The sequence below is a fragment of the Cheilinus undulatus genome, linkage group 5 (assembly GCF_018320785.1).
Source record: "Cheilinus undulatus linkage group 5, ASM1832078v1, whole genome shotgun sequence".
NCBI lineage: Eukaryota > Metazoa > Chordata > Actinopteri > Labriformes > Labridae > Cheilinus > Cheilinus undulatus.
The window spans coordinates 32,245,848-32,267,862 of NC_054869.1; the positions used below are offsets into that span (position 1 = coordinate 32,245,848).

Sequence of the window (22,015 nt, forward strand, 5' to 3'; positions counted from 1 at the left end):
GGTTTTCTCCTGTGGAAGTACACTGCCATTCACTAACAATGGAGAGGATGGCTTTCCACCTCAGACAATTACTGCTGAAAACTGAATACATCCGGACAATGGCATGTTTAACGGAAACATTTATGTGTAATGATCTCTTGTAATTGAGGCCTTTTGAAGTGACGCAGGGGTGCTGATGGGCTGTTATTGTTTACCTGACATGCACACCAGATTGTTGCTCACACCTCCAGAGGAATCACTTCAACACAAAAGTCTCGGAAGTTTGAGATTCAACTTTAATTAAAATACCACCAAAAGAAAACCACTGTGAGATACAAATACATAAAAACAAGCTGAAATATGCAAGTACTGAGGGTTTAAAATGACAAATGACTGGTAGATGATTAAATGTTACACTGCTACATTACTGTTGATGCAGTTGCATGTATGCAGGTCATCGATTTTGTTGCATTCAAATGTTAAGTTAACTTTTTAACCCCTTAGATGTTTTAATAACGTGCAGTAGAACAGTTCATTGTTCTTTAAATTCACATTTAAAGTTGAACATATGCAGAGTGAACATGGTTAGCAAATAAATGTAGTGGAGTTGAAAGTGTATTCCTCAAGGGAGATGGAAAAGTAGAAAGTACTTTATAAAATAAAAAACACAGAGTAACTCTGGATTGTACTTAGGTTGAGTGTTATAACCAATCTACTGATGAACTGGCACCACTATAAAGCACCTTAATAAGTAATATGTATTAGAAGCATTAGTTAAGATGCAGGTGATGAAGATTTTTAGTCCAACTGATGTGAACAGTCAGAGCTGCAGGCTGAATGTAAAGAAACATGAACATTGTTCTGTCAGATGGATGAACAGCTCTTTGTGCTGCAGTTTAGGAGCAGTTCCAGCTACCAGAATATTGCTCACTTAGCGAACTATGCCTTATCTACTGTAATTTCATATAACTTTAATTAATTTATCTTTGTTTGAATCTTATCCAAACATACTTATTTACTCTCCACAGTAAAGGCGTCTTAATTATTCTGATGTAATTTTTTCCTACACCAGAGAAGAGCTCTTTCTCATCTTTCATGAATACCTGATTAATCTGATGACAGTTGGTCGATATAAATGTTATACACTTAATGGACTCAAAGCCCTGTTTGCTGGTTGCAGAAAAACACAGAAAAACATTGTCAAGAGTCTAACTTCCATATGTCACAAACACCTTCTTTGTTTTCTTTTGTTTAACATACATTCAGAGTATTTCTTTAAACAGGTTTCTAAGATCCTTAAAACGGGTGATAATGATTTTAAGCTTCCTGGCATAGCTCTGTCAGTCAGTGACAGTTTGTGTTCCTAACGGAAATCTCAATGAAGTGCTAGTATAATCAACTCTTTTAGTTTAGACTTGTGTTTGACTCAGTGACCCACTGGAGAATACAAACACTATCAACTGGAGACTACTCTCACTCTGATCATGTAATGGTCTGCTCATCACTGTTTACTGACTTTAAATCCTGATCCTCCCTCATTTGATTTAAATGGATAAATTTTGCTTGATCTCACTCAGTCCACTCAATTTGTCCCTCTATCTGTTTGCGGGTGCTGCAGTTCGTACAGATCACATGTTCTTCTCAGCCCCCACACTCACAGGAGGAGAACACAGACATGGCTTTGCTTACATGTAGCTCATGTCCAAGAGTTTACTCCCAAATATTTTCTCTGCACAGTGCTCTGTTTTCTCCTTTACACTTAAAGACCCTGTAAAGTGAAAATAAATCTGTTTATAGGTTTGCTGTATGACAGGTCATTGTGTTATGAACCAGTAGGTCAAATTTCAGTCAAATACAACATCTCTAGGTTTACAAGATTTTAAGCTTCAAAATCATGAAAACTGAGGCACTAAAATCTGCTCTAGGACGGTGTGGGCCTGTCTCACGCAGGAGAAACACAACCCTCTCAGATTTAAAAATGCTACAATCTGAAGGGAGTAAAGCATGCTATCAACCTGTCCCTTGACCTTACGTTGACCTTTGCAATCAGAGCGCAGCTGCCTGGCTCTGGTCCAAAGTAGAGACAAAGTCTGTTTTCTGGCTCAAATCTCTGATATTTTGAATGATCCATAGGCAGCTGTGGCTGATAGATTTGGGAAATTTACCTCACAACGAACAAAAGACAGCATTTAACTGACTTAACTTTCAATTAAGGCAGTGATATCCGCGAACAACAAGACTGTGCTGACATGAACTGCTCTGTGTGAGGGGCGGTGTCATTCCCCACTGTCGTATGGTGACATCACCAGATCAAAACAAGCACGTAACGAGTAGTTAATAAAGAAATTGATCAAACATAGTGCTGCTGTAATAGATAGAACTCTAAAAGAACTGAAATTCGTTTCAAAGAATTCTGAAAAAAATGGACAAAATCCAGGCAGTTTCAACCAAAAGACCACTTGTTCTTAGCCATTACTTACCTGATATATTTGCTTAGCATGCCGCACTTGGGTAGTTCATGTTGCCAAAAAAGTAATGGATTGCTACAGGTCATATCCTGCACAGCTTATGGAGCAGAGCACATGCTGTATCTTGCTTGTCCTCTGTACATCTTTAACATATCGAGCACTGCTCTAATCTAAATGTCAAAAGTTTCCTCATAATTGTTGGCACAATTTCTGGCAGTTATGATCAAAACAGATAATTTGTTAAGATGGAGGCTTTCAAAATGATTCATGTTGAGTCCGAGCTAATGACAGACAGTATATATAAATCATGCTTTGATAACCATGGAATTACAGGAATTTCTATACATACATTTCATTGAATGTATCTGCTGACTTATTAAAAAGCAGCTCTCTAATCTCTAACTCTAATTATCTTATACAAGTATGAATGGTAGCTTACAAAACATTTTGACTGCCAAATTCACTTACCCATTAAGATTAGGTTACAGTTCTAAATGCTGAATGTTGAATTGAGCAATCATCAGAATAAAATTGTGCTCATGCTGCTGTGTTCAGCTGTGAAAGACCCTTTCAGCTCAAAGTATACAAAGAAGTATTTCTGTTTTCAGAGTTCATTGCAGTCATATGGAATTGCACTAAGTAAATCTAACTTTTGATCAAACTTTGTTGTGAAAAGTCTGAGTCGGAAAATAAACTAGTCAACCACTGTCCTCTGTCACATTTTGCACATGGTGAACTTGCAGGCCTTGGCACACATTGGGTGGTGGCTGTGCTCATGACTCATGTGGCGCATAGTGTCTGCAACTTTCGTCAAATGTCTGGCACATGGTGTGTGTGTCATTTTGGCCTGTGACGCTGGTGGCTCTAAATTCCCCCGAGGCTGCTGATTGGTTGTGAACAAGATGAGGCACAGGTAAGGGCCAATCAATGAAACTTAAGAAGGAAACAACACAGTGTGAGCAACATCCCTACCAAATGGCTCCAACATACTTGATAAGATCACCCTGACAATACCTTGCACTTGCGTCATTACTGAGTGGAAATGTCTTATTATTGCCAGCTCATTTAGAATAATCAACAGGATAAAAGTGGAAAATCACTCACATTTCCAAGTTAGTTTTCAGACCAATTGTTCACTTTTGAAAATATTTTGACATACCACCTTGTTAATTGATAAAAGACTATTAATTTCATTTTAGAAATCCTTTCAGCAATTTGAAAATTATGTTATCTTATTATTCAGAATTTCATTTAACCAGGTAATTTCTAGGAATACGAATACCCTAAATCTCATATCCAAGAAAGTGTCTATTTCCATTTTGTTGATTTCTATTTTTTTAGTTCAAAGTGTTTCATTATGCATAATTTAAGCCACATTTATCCAACAAAATCTGATAAACTTCTTGTTCAAGATGTAATACAAAAAAGGAAGGCCTGCTCTACATATGATTAAAAAAAAAGCATTGATTGGGAAACTTAATTGTGCTTGTTATATTTCTTTCAATGAGATGACCTACTAATTAAGGAAGATACAGCCGTCTCATTTTTAAGACACTCAAGTAAAATTAGCTCATCCCATTGTCAGATATTGATACTTACAGATAAAATACTTAATACTATCAATGCAAGACTCATTTTCAACATCTCAAAATATGATGTTTGTCTAAACGTATTATTTTCATTCACTTTTCATATAATTACTTTAAGATACTTCGGACTAAAAGCAGACAAATGCTGTTGCTAAGATTTGCATTTTTGTGGTGCAGAAGAAGACAAAACAAATCCAGTCTCAAAAATTAACTTAAAATTAGCATTAAAAAAAACTCATAATGTGTAAAACTAACTACATTTGGCACAAAAGTACAGAAATTTGTGTTTGGTGTGTTATTTATTTGTTGTAACAAGTGTACTTAGCAACATATCTTAAAAATACTGTTGTAAAGCCCTCTTAATTCCCTTTTAAATTGTGTCATATTTGTAAGGATCATGCGTTTGTGGGATGAGCAGTAGAGCTGAATGGGTTGTGCCCATTAAAATTTTGAAAAATAGTCTACCTCCAGAGCTATTGAATGGAGAAGAGTCCTGAACTCAACCCCATTAAACACTTAACCAGCTTGGGTATGCTGTTCATGCCAGAGTGACCAACACAACCACACTGGCTGACTTGCAGAAAAGGTGGTTGAAGAATGGGATGCCATCCCACAGCAGTGTGTGACCAGGCTGGTGACCAGCATGAGGAGGAGCTACCAGGCTGTCATGTCTGTGTATGGTTCTTCCACCCCCTTCTGGGGCTCCTGTTTGTTAAATGAATGAATTGTTTAATTGCCAATATGTCTTGTTTCTTCATACTTCAATCATCCAATCCACCACACCAGAGTCAATGACAGAATAAGTGGTCTGGCATTGGCAGAGAAGATTTGGCAAATTTTTCATGGGTGCAACCCACATACTCAGCTCTGCTGCTCATCCCACAGATGCATGTTCCTTACAAACGTAGCACCATTGGAAAGGGAAACCAACAGGCTTTCCAGCAGTATAAGATTTATTGCCAAGAAGCATTGTTACAACAATGAAATAATGTACCAAACACAAATTTCCTTACTTTTTGTGCTAATTGTGTTAATATCTAAACTAGAATACATTAAAATAATACATGATTTATTGTAATATTGTTTTTTTTTATTGTTACCTCCGCCAAGGAGATTATGTGATGGGGTGGGTTTGTACGTTTGTTTGTTCGTTTGTTAGCAACATAACTCAAAAAGTCACGGACGGATTTTCATGAAATTTTCAGGAAATGTCAAAAATGGCATAAGGAAGAACTGATTAGATTTTGGGATTGATCCGGATCACCATCTGGATCCAGGAATTTTTTTAAGGATTCTGTACTATTGGGAGATAGGGCTAATGGCAGTGGTCTGTGCTGTTACCACTTTACACCAGGAGATGGTGGACATGAGTAACTTATTCAACGTTTTGGAGTTTATAGAGTTTGAAAGACATCCGCCCGGTCGAGGAGATGAGTCGGAGTGTAACAGAGAGAAAGACAGCAAATTGGAGCGAGAATACTCACAATGCTGGGAGGAATAGAGGAATATTCACCCTCTGCCATGACTTCCACACGTAGCAAAGCCAATGCTTTGCCTCACCGTGTCTCCACCCCACTGGGGAGGAAGTAATCGGCGAATTAGATTTTGGGAGTGATCCGCATCACTGTCTGGATCCAGGAATGTTTTTGAAGAATTCTTCACTATCAGGAGATAGGGCTAATGGCGGAGGTCTGCGCTCTCTGAGTGCTTTTCTGGTTTTATTTGAACTAGAACTTAAATATGTCCAGTTAACATTTGCAGAAGAGGGGACAGCTTTTACGTAGCAGGACAGTGAGCCAAATGATATTGTATGAAAAACAAGAACATCTCAACTTCATTCAAAAATATTTATGTCAGTCTCTCACTGGAATAGCTATTTTCACACAACTTTGACAGCTGCCTATGAAGTGACGCCAGCACAGCCCTTTGCAAAAGTAAAGTTTTGAGTCAGTCATGAGTGAGGGGTGCTACAGTGGATGATCTAATGTAACATGTCTGTTGATTGATTATCAACAAGTTATGCATCCTCATGGGTGTGTTCTCTCTTCACTGGGCTTGTTTTTTAATTGTCATGGATGTTTTTTTTTTTACTGAGAGCAAAGGCTGATGCTCACGACAATAGTGATGCTTTGCTCAACACTGCACAGCATGTCACTGATGCGTTGGCTTGCCCTTTGTTTCTACACATACCTCATCGCCGGAATAAGCTCCAGTCAGTGCTTAATCATCAGAAGGGCAGGCTGTGAGCTCTAACCTCTCTAAGTCTGCCCATCTAGATTTAATCATAAGTAGTAAGCTTTGAGAGCCACCAGACAATCAGTAACAGTTTGCTGCAGTCCTGTCAGATCATTCAGCAGATGTCAGTATCCTTTAGCCGTTTGCTTTTGCCTTTTTAGAGTGAAGTAATGTTGCAAAAGTAGAAGAGTGCCAATACAATTTTTCTTCTTCTCTCCTAGCAGAATAATAATTAAAAGGACTTCTAAAAGGGCGCATTGCCAGTCTTGTAAAGATGACATCATTGTGCAGTGTCAAATATTTTTTATCAGCTAGACAGCTAAAGATCGAGAAGATATAGGCTGGACGTTGGGTACAGTCAGCATTTCAAGGGACATTTTTGAGTTCTGCAATTTTCTTATTAAGAAGAAGAATGAGCTTTAAACTTCCAGCTGTTACATGAAGATTTCTGGTGCAGTTTAGTAAAAGTGTCAGGAGGGAGGACACCATACTGTTGTCATTATTTTTAGAAATGTTTTGGAGAAAAATCGAAGAGATCAGATGCTTGGCAGTATCACATACGCCTGGTTTGATCTCTGTAATCACATTAATGAACTACAAATTTCATATTGTAAAATATCTTTTGTATAAAGATGGGGTAACTTTAAGGTGTATGTGGTGTCAGTGATAAGTCTCCCTGTGTATGCTGAATGAGCAGAGGAGGCTGATGGAGAAAGTGAGGGGAAGGACAGAGGATGAACAGCAGGACAGCAGACAGGGGGGTCAGGTGGCTTGACTTTTTACTCGGCAGCTCACTGACCTTGACAATGGAGCCACAGCCAGCGACTCAGATACCTCTCTCCGATAGCAACTCTCATGTCTGTCTCACTCTCAATGTCTGTTCCTGTTCCTCAGTCTGTTCTCTTTCTACCTCCCTTACCCTTTTATTTCTTCTCATCCCCTCTCTCTTTCTCTCTCTGCTCGTAGTGAGCCCAGCCCTGTCAAAATGCACCACCGCCACTTTGCTGCAGCTCTCCCCCTCTTACCTCACGTCTGCTCTTTTTTCCAGACAAGCGGGTTTAAAAAGTCAACCGCGTATTGAGCCGTCTAGACTGAAGCCAGTCAGCAACCAACCCTCCCCGCCCCCCACCCTCAGCCCCTGACTTGTGAGTTGCTGGCTACAGTGGAAAAACGGATGAGGAGCAGGTGACCTTGCTGAGCCCTGTCCCTCATTTGTAAACGATTGTAAAGCGGCTCTATGGACGGATTATATAAACACAATGACCGCAGTGTGCCAATGTAATGAAAGCTCAACTTGGTATGGGAGCAGATGTGCAAGTCCTTTTCCCTTTGCTGTCAAGTCTTCCCCTAAATTCATAGCAATGTCTGCATGTACTCTATGTATGAATGACAGGGCTCTATTGTTAGCATTAAACTAGAATAAATCTACCTTGTTTCTTTTTCCTTACAAGGTGTAAACTGTTAAAAAAGAGGGCTGTCTCTTTATATGAAATACAAATACCAGTGCCAGAGTGCACTCGTTTGATGTTCACTTTAATGAGTAATTTTTAACTTCCTGTTTGGCAGCTAACTGATTAACGCATGCCTGTCATAATTGTGGTCTTTGTTGTTTTACTTTGCACAAACAGACTGTTGTGTTGGGAAATCAGTTTTAATCAGCTGGCAGGAATTTGAAAGATAACAGCTTTTATGTACTTAAGCAAAATATCTGGTGTAAAGTCGGAAAACACTGTCAACAAAACAACAAAGGCTTTGCTCTTGCAGACATGTTCAATTGTAAACTATTTAAGTAAAGATCATACTGTTCATCAACAATATTACACTATGTGGAGGATTTTTCCTCTGAGATGGCATTTCAAACAAATCCCACTCCCTGATGCAGCATACTTTGTTGCCTGAGTGTTTTGTCTTCTTTCAGGTCAGTCAATGAGGTGTGCTTTCAGGCACTCTGAAGTGTGACAGTCCATTTAAAGCAGTGCGTGATCGTTTTTTAAGAGGTATCTCCTCCCAGCCAGTGTTTCTGCCATGTGCAGTCAGTGACTCTGTCGCCCCTGGTAAAACAAAGCACTGGCAGCTTGATTTTTCAGCCAAACGTTAAACTGTTACACTCAAGCTATCTGCCTTTCAATCTTGCGTAACACTCTACCTTGTGATTGCATTCCAACGGTTTATTTAATCACTTAATAATGTAACTAAATACAGATGTTTTAAAGCTGCTTCAGCCTGTCAGGTTTGGAGTTTTTATCATTTATATTTCCCCAAGGTAGTGCAAGTGATGCCATAAGTATTACTTCTTTCTAATAATATGTTAAGAGCACAGGAGTGTTAAAGCTGTCCTAAGAAGTCTATTAAACACAACTGTCAGTCCCATTAGTTAGTCACATTAGAAAACAGGACAGAGTCACAGTGTGGGGTAATATATCTGGAAGAGGAACACAGTTATAGTACAATGCAGTTTTACCAGGTGGCTTTGTGTCAGAATTCACTGCTAAAGGGAGTTGTGTCCAGATGTTTTTGCTTGTAAATATAACTGTTGTTTTCTAAATGGTAAGTCACTTTCAAGGATTCTGTAGCATACATCTGCATGGTGCCTATGACCTCTGCTTGCATCAGTAACATTTGAGTGATTGCACATTCAAGGACGGCGGACCCCCAGTGTCAGGAGAGATCTTACAGTAACCACCTAGTGCTTCATCAGTCCCACCTTGGGAGGGGATGGCTGGGAAAGCACTAAGCAACACGTATTGATTACCCTCTGGAGAACGTTTGCTAGATCCTCAAAGCGCAATATGTGAAGCTACTTAGGAACTCTGCATTTCTTTGATGGTTTATCTCTCTTACATCTTTGTATATCCAACCCTCCCACCCACTTTCACCTCTGCTTTTTTTTCCTTTTCCCACCCATACTGCGTCTCTCATCCTGTCAGTCCTGGGCTGGTGGTCCATCCCTTTAGGAGGTTAAGGGGCACCGTGGGTGAGAGGGCAGTCGGCAGGTTGTGTGGGCACTGTGCTCGCCTTTTCCCACATCAAATGCTGCTGAACCCTGACCCCACTGGGTCCTCACTCTCAAAATCAGAGTGGAGCACAATTCAGCCAGCCAGACCTTATTCAGGGCTGGGCTCTCTATTGGAGGAGAAAAGACACCCCCCCCTTCCTGATTGTGGTCAGTGCCCTGCCTTTGTCTGCTGGTCAAGCGGGGTTGGATGACCGGCCGCCACTAGCCGGGACAAGACTTCCGAAAAGCCTATTCAGCATGCGATTTGACCCCCAGGTTCCATTGCTGACTCACAGGGATCAAACACTGGGAATCTCTGGGGGTTCTCCTCCATGGAGTTTTTTGTCCATTGAAACTTACCCTTTTGACAAAAAAACAAAATGACTAATGATTTTTTTCTAAGTTTCCTTGATGGCATAACAATGTTTTACAAATGTGGCTCTCCTGAAAAAGTTTTCTCCAGGCTTTACGTAACAGTTAAGAAAGACAAATTTTAGTCTCTTTTGTTCTCATTTCTCAAGTACCCACAATTAACTAAAAGATAAGGAACACACTGGATAACTATTTTCCACAGTTGTGAAATGAATATATTTGTAAATGCTGAAGCTGGGAGCATTTGCTCAGGCTTTTTCACAGCATTGACCGTGCACTCCTGATATCATGGTGATGATTAAAACCAATTGGATGCAGCTTGAAACTTGAAACAGTTGTAACAGATACCAGTCAGATTGGTCTTGAATAGGGATGAATGCAATTAGCAGGCTTAAACACTAAATTTTGGATACTTTTGTAGTCAGCACCAGAATTATGAGTCAGTATGACTGCTATAACATCAATATCATCTAATAGGAACAGCATGGTTGAGCACAATTTTGATCCATAAAATTGGTGCACTTGCCAAGAGGCTGTGTCAGGATATACTCACATATAACTGAAGGGCAACCTGACACGCAATCTTTCTTGACTGTTTTTTTTTTTGTCTGATTTGGACTTTTGTCCCATTTGTCAGCTCTGTTGACTTCTATGGGAAGAAACCTCAGGGAGTGTTTTACAGGACATACACAAAATATACACAAGCATGAACACAAAGGGAAAGTGTATGTAAGACAGAAAAGGTAAGAAGAAACAGGAACCTTGGATTTCAAATCTGATGGCTCTGCAGCTTGTTTGAGAGTGAGAATGTGCGTGAGTGTTTGTAGACTCCAACTTGATGCATGGTCTAAAGGGGAGCATTTTGATAGTAATGCCGCGTGCTGTGTGCTGAAGCAGGGGCCTGCAGCAGCTTTAAAGCTGGTCAACTGTCAGGACTGGAGCGTGAAAGGGGGGCCCTAGAGTGAAAGAGGTGGAGGGTCCCAATATGGGGGTCCCGGAGGAGGAGGGGTGGCTTGTAATGGACCCCCTGGGCTTTGAGGGCCCTCTGTGTGGGCTGCTACAGCAAGGCGGCTCCTTTCACAAGAGGCTCAGAGAGTGGGAGGGCGGGCTTGAGGGAAGGTGCTGGCGCATTGGCCCCTGCAGCGGGGAGCATGGGCAGGACGCCAGCTCACCCGTTCAAGTCCCACACACCAGATGTTCCTTGTCAGGGAGCTCTTGGCCTTTAATAAATTGAGTTACTGTAAATCTGTAATAAAGCAAGGCAAACATGGGCACCTAGACTCCCCCTCTACACACACAACCCAGATATTGTGCCCTCACAGACTTTGCTTGGTGTCCACCAGGTCAACCCCTGGGGAAGGGGCCATGTTCCAGCCACTGAATCTGCCAATTACTTCCAACCTTCTCAAGAAGACGGATGTTTTTCTTCCCTTGTGCCTCAAGCTTGCATTCTGACTACAGAAAATGTCATTTATCCCCCTAGACTGTAACATGACCAGGTCTCTGACCTACAGTTCTTGATCTCTGCCAGGGTTCTGATCCATAGAGGAATGCACTTCAAGATGTTATGATGTAACAGAAATTGAATGCATCAGGTTAAATAATCTTTTTCAGGAAAATGGTATCAACGGTGCAAGGTTAAAATAGTTCTGGATTTTTCATTAGTTATTTGTAATTCGTTTTCACTTTCTATGTTCAATTTCAGTTTTGTTTTAGTTTTAACTGCTGGTATGTTAGTTTAGTTTTTATTTCGCAAACATGCTTCATTTTATTTTAGTTTTTATTAGTTTTAGTTTTTTCAGATACATGTCAGGGCTGAGTGAATATCATACATATTAAAAAACATATTCAAACAGGCTACTCTTCACTTGTTTATTTATTTAAAGGTGATGTTTAAATACAACTCAAAACATAAAAAAAACTATGACTGTCTTAACCAATCAATTCAGGTCATTTTACACTCCCCAGGCTTGGGTATAGGTGCAAGTCAGTATGGTTGTGTCAAAGACTAAAACTAAGTATACTTTGTCTCTATTTTTATTTTATTTTAGTTAGTTCTGTAAGTGCACTATACAGTTTTTGTTCATTTTTCGTTTATTTGGTTACGCATAGTTTAGGCTATAGTTTTTTAGTTTCAGTTAACTAAGATGATTTTCACATTTTAGTTTTAGTTATTTAGTTAACTATAATAACCTTGTAATGGTGTTTCCCTTGTTTTATGTGTCTGATTCCAGTTCAAGTCAGAATCCATTTGTTCCCAGATTGTCTGGATAACTGATCTTGTAGAGATAACAATCTGGTTAGAAGCTTTATCGTGACACTAATGAGAATGATTGGGTAGATAAAGTGGATAAACTTTAGTGAATTGTCACCCAACCCTGTTTACTAAGTTTTAAGGTTGTATAACTGTGTTCTGGAAACACATACTGCATCTGCAGTTGTCACTACCAGTTTTGAGGCATGGATCATTTACCCTGGTAGCAGCAGCCAGTGTTTTTGGAAATCATTTGATCTGCTACGAGAAAAATAAGAATAAATGCCTCTGTGCAACTGCAAGGGCTGGGAAGAATGTTCCCTGTGCAGTCTTGCTTAGATTTACAGCACCTTTGGGGACGGCTCTGATCTGGCAGTGGTCACTTGGCTTTGAAGAGAAGTGCACCTCGAGTTATCACTTTGAACCTGCACTGAGCTGAGCCTTAGGGACACCCATGGTCCCATCTGAGTGGAACAGGACAGTAAATCTAAAGGCAGCTCAGTTTTTGCCCTGTGACATAAGGACTTGGGACTTAATTTGCTGCCTGTTGAAACCACTGGTCCAACAGTTCTAAAACTATGGCCAGGGTCCAGGGTGGTCTTAACACTTTTACGTGCTGGCTAAGTCTGGATCGTTTCCACAGCAAAAGAAACTGGGCTGAAAGTCCATATCTTCTGCTTTTCCCCAACTCCCTTATCTAATGCTTGAACTTTTAGTTTATGGCTCCTGTGTTGTATTTTGCTGATGACATAGTTTCTTGATGTTTTTCAAGCCCTGCTGCAAGGTTCTGGTTTTTCATACTTCTAGATGCACCGAGTAACCACTGTATTTTATTCATCTGTATCTGGCTCAGCACCTACTTCATAAGAAACATCAAGATTTTCAACTGTGCCAACTGTGCACCTTGCATTAAATTCCCCTGTGGATGTTAAATTCTCTTAGCCAACTGAATTCAATTGAATGCCAAGCCAGCATTTTTGAAAATGAGTAAAGAATCATAAAGAAATCAACATATGTTTTATAGAGATGATATGGAGTTGTTTGGAGATTTCTCAAAGCATCACATTCAGCTTTTCCTGCTTTGTTTACTCCAAAGTCAACCGACCTAGGTGCCGCGTTAGCTCAGTTGGCAGAGCAGGTGTCCGTACACAGAGGCTAGAGTCGTAGGTATGCTGGTTTTAGAAATGATTCCAGATCCTGGTACTGTTTGATGCATGTCTTCCCCTACTCTCTCTCCCCATATTTCCTGTCTTTCTTCAGCTTTCCTATCAAAATAAAGGCAAAACCCCCAAAAAAGAATCTTTAGGAAAAACAACCCTACCTGTAATGCTAACCACAGATTTCACCACTGAGAGAGAGAACACTGACATCTTCTGCAAGGATGAGCATGTGGAAAAAAATGCTGAACTGAAATTTAGTTTGGTTTAGGAACCATGCTAAGAATATCATCAGGGATGTCCTGATCCCAATCGTATGTATCGGATCGGAGCCAATATAAGCATTTTTAATTGATCGGAGACCGGCACTTTGATCTGATCAGCCCAGCCAATCATTTACGTCAGCTGTTGTAAACAGGGAACAATTTACAACAGGCTGTAAACGCATCAGTAACACAACAAAGCACCAGTAGCAACATTAGCGTTCCTGTGTTTAAAATGTCAGCGGTGTGGAAAAACTTTAAACATGAGAGTGAAAACAGTCCAGTTGCCACTTGCAGCATCTGTAATATGACCATTTCAGGAGCTGGTAGCAGCGGTAAACACTAAAAATGTGATCCGTCGTCTCCAAACTAAACATGCAGCTGAATACGTTACAGGGTTTCCTCCAGGATTTTTTGAAACTGTGGGAGAGGGCTTTGCCTGACCCTCCCCCCACACACTCGGACCCCAGAAATTTTAACATAACATATAGTCACGACTTTTACAAATAACATATGATTAGGGTCCCTTAACTAAAAATTGAACGTGGATATTCCAAAGCTATCAAATAATGTTAAGAGTTTAAATGTCTATGTTCTGAAAACAACTTTTTTTTGGTTCTGTTAAATTAGATAGCTTGGACATGCCACAGAATAAACACACTCAAAACTTTCCAAAATGGAAATGATATTTTTTATGCCTTTACTTTACCTCCCTCCTTACAAACATACAAAAACATTTTAAGATCATACTAATGACAACAGCCTGGGGATATGATTTAAATGAAAGACTCTTGTAGTGGGATTCTGCTTTTATTATGTCCTCTTGCAATTATTTCATCCCAGAGGAACCACAGGTAAGCCTCAGCCTATTAAAGTTGTTGATATTATGATAACTTATACACATTTATCACTCTTATATTCAACAAGCTAACGTTAGTTCGTTCATGCTTGTTGTCAGACCGACCCGCACTCACAGACGGACACACAAACTGGCTCTCCCCAAGTCTGTCACACACACACAGACACCCACCCAACAGCTCCTGACAGGAGCCTGACGGTCCATCCCTGTTGTTTTTATCCAGTCTTGTATCATAACAGAAACGAAGCTAAAGATCCGCAGTTTTTACGACAATAAGCTCTTTTAAGATCGCTAGCGTCTCATCTCCATCATGAGACACGGTTGATGATGAATATATCTACACAGGTTTACTGCTAATCATCAGGTTATAATCAGGGAAGTACTAAACTAACAAAATTAAAGTTTATCAGCCGTCTGTGTGTGACAACAGACAGGAAGTTGAGGAAGTTACAGAGCAGTGTCACATTTCATGATTACAGTTTCAAACTCTTATTATGGTTCAAAAATGTGCGGAAATATAGACGATATGTTTATATGGATCCATTTATTTATTTACATTTTTAACATCTGAAAAAAAAAGATCGTAATTCTGAAGGCATGGCGGCTTTTATTTCGGCGTGGCGGTGCGCCACGATCAATTACATGTAGCGGAAACCTTGTGTTGACTTCACTTTAGCAACAGGCAGCTTCACCGAAGCAACAACCTCTGGACTTTAAGAGAACAGACAAGTACCCTCAAGAGAGAGATAAGGTAAAAAAGATTAGGAATGGGACCGATCCGATCCAATATCGGTATTGGGTCCGATAAAGACGTAATTAATAGATCGGATATCTGACTGACGACGCTGATCCAAGTGACCGATCCAAATCCATCCTACAGTTTGCGGTAGACCATAAATGCACCGCAGTCTAACACGGGACAGTCTGTGTGTAACTGAGCTAGTATTAGTTAGGATGTTCTTAGCTGTATAATTACCTAGTCGATTAAATGTAAATCTATATTTAGAAAAGTCAAAACTAGTCTAAAGATGAGAGAACACAAAGAAGAGAGGGTGTGACGTTAGCCTGATAATACTCTCTACAGTGTGGCTAGTATCGAAAGCTAGCGCCGCCCGCCTTCGTTCCTCTTTGCAGATAAATATCGTGCTTTGATATTTGGCCTCTTTTCTCTTTGGGTGAGTATTCATACATGAGCATAACCCTCAACAGCCGACATACCACTTTATTTCCATTTACTACTTTGGAAAACTGCCATACTGCGGTCTTCCTACTATACGCTAACAGCTTAGCCACTGCCGAGCTTATCATTGTTTACATCCGGTGAAGGGTCAGAGAGGAAGGCTGCGGCCATTAACTGAAGCTACAGCGGTCTCTAGTGGCGGGAGGTTCATTAAAGAGCATTCTAGACAGGGATTTCAAGCCGTTTTTTGGATAATGTTGATATTTCTTTTTTAGTAGTAGTTCAAATAAATTTGTTTGGAATACATTTAAATTCAGTTCATTTTGTTTTTTTTTTGTTTGTTTGTTTTTTTCTGTTTGCTTTTTAATAAGAGGAGCTGGGTGGTTTACTACAGCCTCATGTAACCTCACACATTATACCAACAATAATAATTGTTAAAATAAATATATATATATATATATATATATATGTATATATGTATATGTATGTATATATATATACATATATATATATATATATATATATATGTATGTATATGTATGTATATATATATACATATATATATATATATATATATGTATATGTATGTATATGTATGTATATATATATATATATATATATATATATATATATATATATATGTATATATATATATGTATATGTATGTATATATATGTATATGTATGTATATTAGAATCAGAATCAGTATCGGCACATATTTATCAGAATCTGATCGGAGCTGAAAAAAAGTGGATTGGTACATCCCTAAAAAAGATAACAGAAAAAGTGGTTGAATTCATCGCTTTGGACAACCATCCCATCTCTGTGGTGGAGAATTTGGGTTTTCGTCATCTTGAGCTTTCAGACCCACACTATGCCCTGCCATCATAATATAGTCAAGTTAATATGTAACTTTGTTTACTGATGGATTATTAAAGTGAAACAGAGCTAATACACCATTTTGAGTAGAAATGTGATTTTGTTTTGTACAATAATGTTGGCTGTACTAATTTCAATGGAATACGTTATAGACATCTAGTAGTTATTCTTTTTACTTCAGTTATTTTTGTAAACAGAACAATTGAAACTCTAATCTAAGTAATTATGAATATCGGATTGGGACTCTGTATCGGCAGATATTCAGTATTAAAAAATCGGGATCGACGGCCAAAAGTGTTGATCAGGACAACCCTAAATATCACTCTTGTTTCTCTGTGCTCTACAGCCTTCTCACTGTCCCAACAAAAGAGGCCATTATTTCCATAATTCAGGTATCAGGACACAAAGTTGATGGTGTCATGTGCCTCACCTACAGCTAATTCTTTCACTTAACAGGTGATCAGGCCATTATATACCTTTGGTTAGGCTCAGGGACAGTAATCCCCTTAGATGGGAAAGTGTGGGTCCATTGCCCAACGTGTTACTGCCTGGCTTAAATAGGCTTTAGGCTTTACTCACAGGCCAGTGGGCTCTTGCATTATACACCCCCCACAGTTTGTGGTGCAATGTTTGTTTTTTCAAAGGCTTCCCAAGTGTTTCACTCCTGGGGACCTCCAGGCTTTCTCTTGTCTTTAAGGCTCTTTAGGTGAGCCGGAAAAGCAAACAAAGACATATCTATTATATGGTAAGTGGATCTCCCATTACCTCCCATTTCAATGAAGTTGCCAGTGTGGGACACTTTCCAAGTGACTGATAGTTTCACAGGGGCCAACATGTCAAGGGATGGTGTAATTGATTGTCTTGGATATTTGAGTATACCACTTTCCCCGGTTCAGAGGCCCCCTAATGCGCCCTTCTCCAGTTAAAAAGCTTGTTTGTGTGTTGAAGCACTTGACACTTGATGGTAAAGTAGGGTAGAGATGGTCATAGTGCAAAACAAGACAAGGGCACTGGAGGCCATGTCTTCGTCTGAGTGGCTGAGACAGGTGTTTTAAAGCAAATAATGTATGAAGAATGTACTGATAATGCCAAACAAATATATGTACAAAGATGTTTATATTAGGGATGGGTAGTATGGGCCAAATTCATATTCTGATGTTCTTTAGCTCAGTGGTTCTCAAACTGGGGTCAGGGAACCCCTGGGGGTTCGTGAGCCACAGCTTGGAGGTCCGCAATTAATTCAAAATAAATTATTTAAGTAATGTCATGTAATTAAAAGTCAAATAAATACATATAGGGACCACAGCATCACAAAACAACTGTACTAAACCAATGACTCCTACATAATTCAGCTTTGGGCCAATAAAAACTCACATATCATTGTAAGATAACACGTAAATGTATTACTCTTCACACATAAAGAAAGCACAAGAAAAAGCACAGGGACCCTCTTATTTGGCTGCTCAAAGGATTGCAAAAAGTACGAAGCCACACTTAACAGGACAAGAGCTTGTTTTTAGGTTGAAGAGTTTAAAATACAGCAACTAGGAGTACAAATGGCAGTTAGCATATGTTTAACCAGCGCAAGGGTTATGTGGGGGTCTGCTCTGTAAGGGGTCCCTGGCCCCGAAAAGTTTTAGAACCCCCCCGCTGTAGTTTAATGGTGATACAAGTCAGTACCTTGATTTTGGTTTTCTTACAAAAACTACAAATGGTTGTCAAAAATTACAGAAATTTTAAGATCTACAGACATATTTCAACCAAAGAGTGAGCACTGTTAACAGTTCCACACAATTTTGAATTTTGCCCACATATTTGTGCAATTGAGAGCGTATATTATGGTTTGCCTGTAATTTTTCATGATTTGAAACAATAAATGAACCAATATTGGGTGTTCAAGATCACCATCAATATCACAAGAACTTCACAACTAACAGAAATGATTTTGCATTAAATGAAATGGATTAAAGGATGATTACTTATTTGGATTTAACGTTTCAAATAGAATACCTTGTCGTCAGTAAGCATGTTACTGTTTGTGGTTCTTACTGTAAACCCTCTTTTTACTGAGTATTAGGCCTAGTATTTTATTATTTACATCATTATAATCAGTGTTGTCTTACAGTATGTCTTGTTTGTAAATGTGCAGATATATTTTAAAACTCCAATATTTCCCAGCCCTACTGTGTGCCACTTTCTGTTGCCTGTCCATGTAGTTTTCTTATGCACACATGTTCCAAAGAACACTTTCAACAACGGATGTTATTTTGGTTGAAAGTGGATCCCTGCTGAAGTTTATCCAAGTGAAAACCTCAAGGCTGATTTCACTGGTTCTCAGCTGAGTTTACTGAGTAAAGCTCTCCTTGCTCTGCAGAGGCGTTTTGATAGTTGCCTGCAGGACAGCAGTGTTTGGAGGATAACTTATCTGTTTGAGTGAGTCTTTTCATCAGCTTCTATTTAGGGTTTGGCTTTTCTAAACATGGCTGAAAGGCAAACTCTTCTCCAGTAAACAGTGCCTTCTCTTCTTGTTATGATCTAATTACTTGAACAGGAAGAGATTATTAATATTATTTGATATTATTGAATTTAGTTTCGATATTTTTCTTGTAACCTGAGGCAACTACAAAAACCAGACTAAACAAAATAGAAGAAAAACCTCCCCTAGATGAGAAATTGAGAGTTGACAGGGCAGGTCATTTAACTTTCTTTTACGATACTGATCTGCTGTAGGAGTCTTTCCAAAAAACCTGCATCTGTACCATCTGGCTTTGCTGTTAACTTCTGCAAGAACGTTAGAACTGACTTCAGATTTCCCAAATATGTGAACAAAAGCGCAGGGCCATTGAACCACAGCAAGTCGTGCTATCAGATAATCCTGAACATGCCTATTAACTGAGTGTACTGCGCTGCCTTGGACCTCTGCCATTGCACCCTTGAGAAAGGCACTTAACCCGAATTAATCGGTTCAAACTGCCAGAATGACTCTAAGAAACATACCAGATACAGATAAACCACTGTGAATGCACCATGCAAAATGACCTTAGTTCTGAAGTTGATAAATCACTTTTCCAAACACAACCAAGATGTGTCATTTTCCGCTGCAGGCTGCTTTTTATCAACTACCTGTGTCCTGTAAGCCTCTTTGACATTGTTGAACAAAGGTACTTTGTTCAGGCAATTCAAAAGAACTGGAAGTACAGAAAGAGTTACATTATTGATTCTCTCTGGGAAAAATCAGTCATATTATGTTATTGTTTATATCACACTGAGACACAAAATGAATCCATTCATGACCTGTGGTTATTCTTTAATCTTTAATCTTTTGCTTTTAATTGGACGGATAGACAAAATATGTGAGAAAAAAAGAGTAGAGGATGAACTAAATAGCGCCAGGTGGGATTTGAACCTGGAACGATGTGACAAGGGCTGTGCTTATGAATCACTAGCTATAAATAAACACACTTGCACACGATCAAAACCTAAAGACATGCATTAGTTACACTGCTTTCCACATTATTAAGCAAATTACATTTTTCTCTTATTTTCCTAAATATTAATGCAAATGACAGTCAGAATATTTTTCAAGTCATCAGCCATTACAGCATAATTCAAATGTTTTTGAACAAACTTGATAATGACAACCGTTTTTTTTTTTTTTAATAAAACCTCAAAATGCACTTTTCCACATGTTCCACATTATTAAGCAGGCCACAGGTTTCAAGCAATATGGGAAGAAAAAGGATCTCTCTGCTGCTTAAAAGTGTCAAATGGTGTAATGCCTTGGACAAGGAATGAAAACATTAGATATTTCATGAAAAATTAATCGTGATCATCATACTGTGAATGAATTTGTGGCTTATTCAGAGCACAGACGGGTTCATGCAGATAAAGGCATAATGAGGAAGGTTTCTGACAGATTCATCAGATTAAGAGAGCAGATGCTAAAATGTCATTACAAAGCAGCAAACAGGTGTTTGAAGCTGCTGGTGCCTCTGGAGTCCCACCAACCTCAAGGTGTAGGATCCTCCAGAGGCTTGCAGTCGTGCATAAACCTACAATTCGGCCGCCCGATCCAATGCTCACAAGCAGAAACGGTTGCAGTGGGCCCTGAAATACATGAAGACTCATTTTCAAACAGTCTTGTTGACTGGTGAGTGCCGTGCAACCCTGGATGGTCCAGATGGAGGAGTAGTGGATGGTTGGTGGCTGGCTACCATGTCTCAACAAGGCTGTGATGTCAGCAAGGAGGGGTAGGAGTCATGTTTTTGGCCAGATTCATGAGGAGAGCGCTGGTAGGCCCCTTTAGGATCGCTGAAGGTGTGAAAATGACCTCGGCAAAGTATATAGAGTTTCTGACTGACCACTTTCTTCCACGGTAAAAAAAGAAGAGCAGTTCCTTCTGTAGTAAAATTTCTTCATGCATGACAATGCACCATCTCATGCTGTAAAGAATACCTCTGTGTCATTGGCTGCTATGGGCATAAAAGGAGAGAAACTCATGGTGTGGCCCCCATCCCCCCTGACCCTAACCCTGTTGAGAATATTTGGAGCATCCTTAAGCAAAAGATCTATGAGGGTGGGAGGCAGTTCACATCTAAACTGCAGTTCTGGGAGGATAATCTGACATCCTGCAGAGAAATTCAAGCAGAAACTCTCCAAAAACTCACAAGGTCAATGGATGCAAGAATTGTGAAGGTGATATCAAAGAAGGGCTCCTATGTTAACATGTAACTTGGCCTGTTAAGATGTTTTTGATTGAAATAGATTTTGATTTCAGTAAATATGACCTCTTAATGCTGCAAATTCAAAAAAATGATCATTTTCAGTTCTTTACAACCTATAAAATGTTTTAAAACTCTGTCGTGCTTACTAATGTGGAACAGTGCATTTTGAGTTTTTTTTTTTTTTTTTAAACTGTTATCATTATCAAGTTTGTTCAAAAACATTTGAATTATGCTGTAATGGCTGATGACTTGAAAAATATTCTGACTGTCATTTGCATTAATATTTAGGAAAACAAGAGAAAAATGTAATTTGCTTAATAATGTGGAAAGCGATGTAGTAACAGAGTGATGGGGAGGCCACAGACTTTACACTCCAAGTGGGTAGGCACTCAGTGCCTTGCTCAAGGGTACATCATTCATGCCTGGGGTTGAACTGGACCCTCTCCTGCTTCTAATCCATGTGCCTATTTCCACTGCAATTTGTAAGCCCCTCTCAAAGACCCAGCAGAATGATGTACTGCACAATACCAGCTGCTTTCTAGTTTGAACTCTCAATTTTATTTTTGACCTGAACACTGCTGCAGAACAGAGGATATAAATTTGTGAGGGATATAAATTTGTCAGGGTCTTTTCTCACGTATAGTCTGAGCAGCAGCCAACATTATGCACCTCCATGACTGGACTTGGCTTCAGGCATCTCTCTCTCTCTCTCTCTCTCTCTCTCTCTCTCTCTCTCTCTCTCTCTCTCTCTCTCCAGCCAGTCCTTTTTTTTGCCTCTGTCTGCCTCCATGGTGTGTGTTTAGTTGGTCAGGAGGCCAGAGTAGGGCTCCGCCGACAGCAGACAGCTGCCAAAGCTCCTCTTATTCGACCAGAATATCCTCTTGATTTGACACAATGCCAACAGTGACCATCAAATGTAGTAATCTGGCAGACAGGTCAAGGAGCAGCTGGGTGCACGTGCCATACACGCCAGTCCTCTGTCTTAAGGAGCATGAAGTTGGCTTGCCAGGTTTGGAGCTTAAGCTTAGCTGACTAGCTGTGCAAGCCTCTCCCTTCAGACA

General features: G+C 39.6%; 1 protein-coding gene across 2 annotated transcripts in view; it reads left to right on the forward strand.

Moving 5' to 3' along the window:
* Positions 1–22,015, forward strand: part of LOC121509664 (ADP-ribosylation factor-like protein 15) — a 130,594-nt gene that overhangs the window by 101,685 nt on the left and 6,894 nt on the right. Inside the window, exon 5 of one of the 2 annotated variants that reach the window (XM_041787230.1) lies at positions 10,982–11,175. The exons of the other annotated variant lie outside the window; for it this stretch is intronic. Coding sequence (XP_041643164.1) covers positions 10,982–11,128 — 147 coding nt within the window. The 3' untranslated portion in view covers positions 11,129–11,175. Of the gene's footprint in view, positions 1–10,981; positions 11,176–22,015 lie in introns of those variants that run through there. 2 annotated transcript variants of the gene reach the window in all.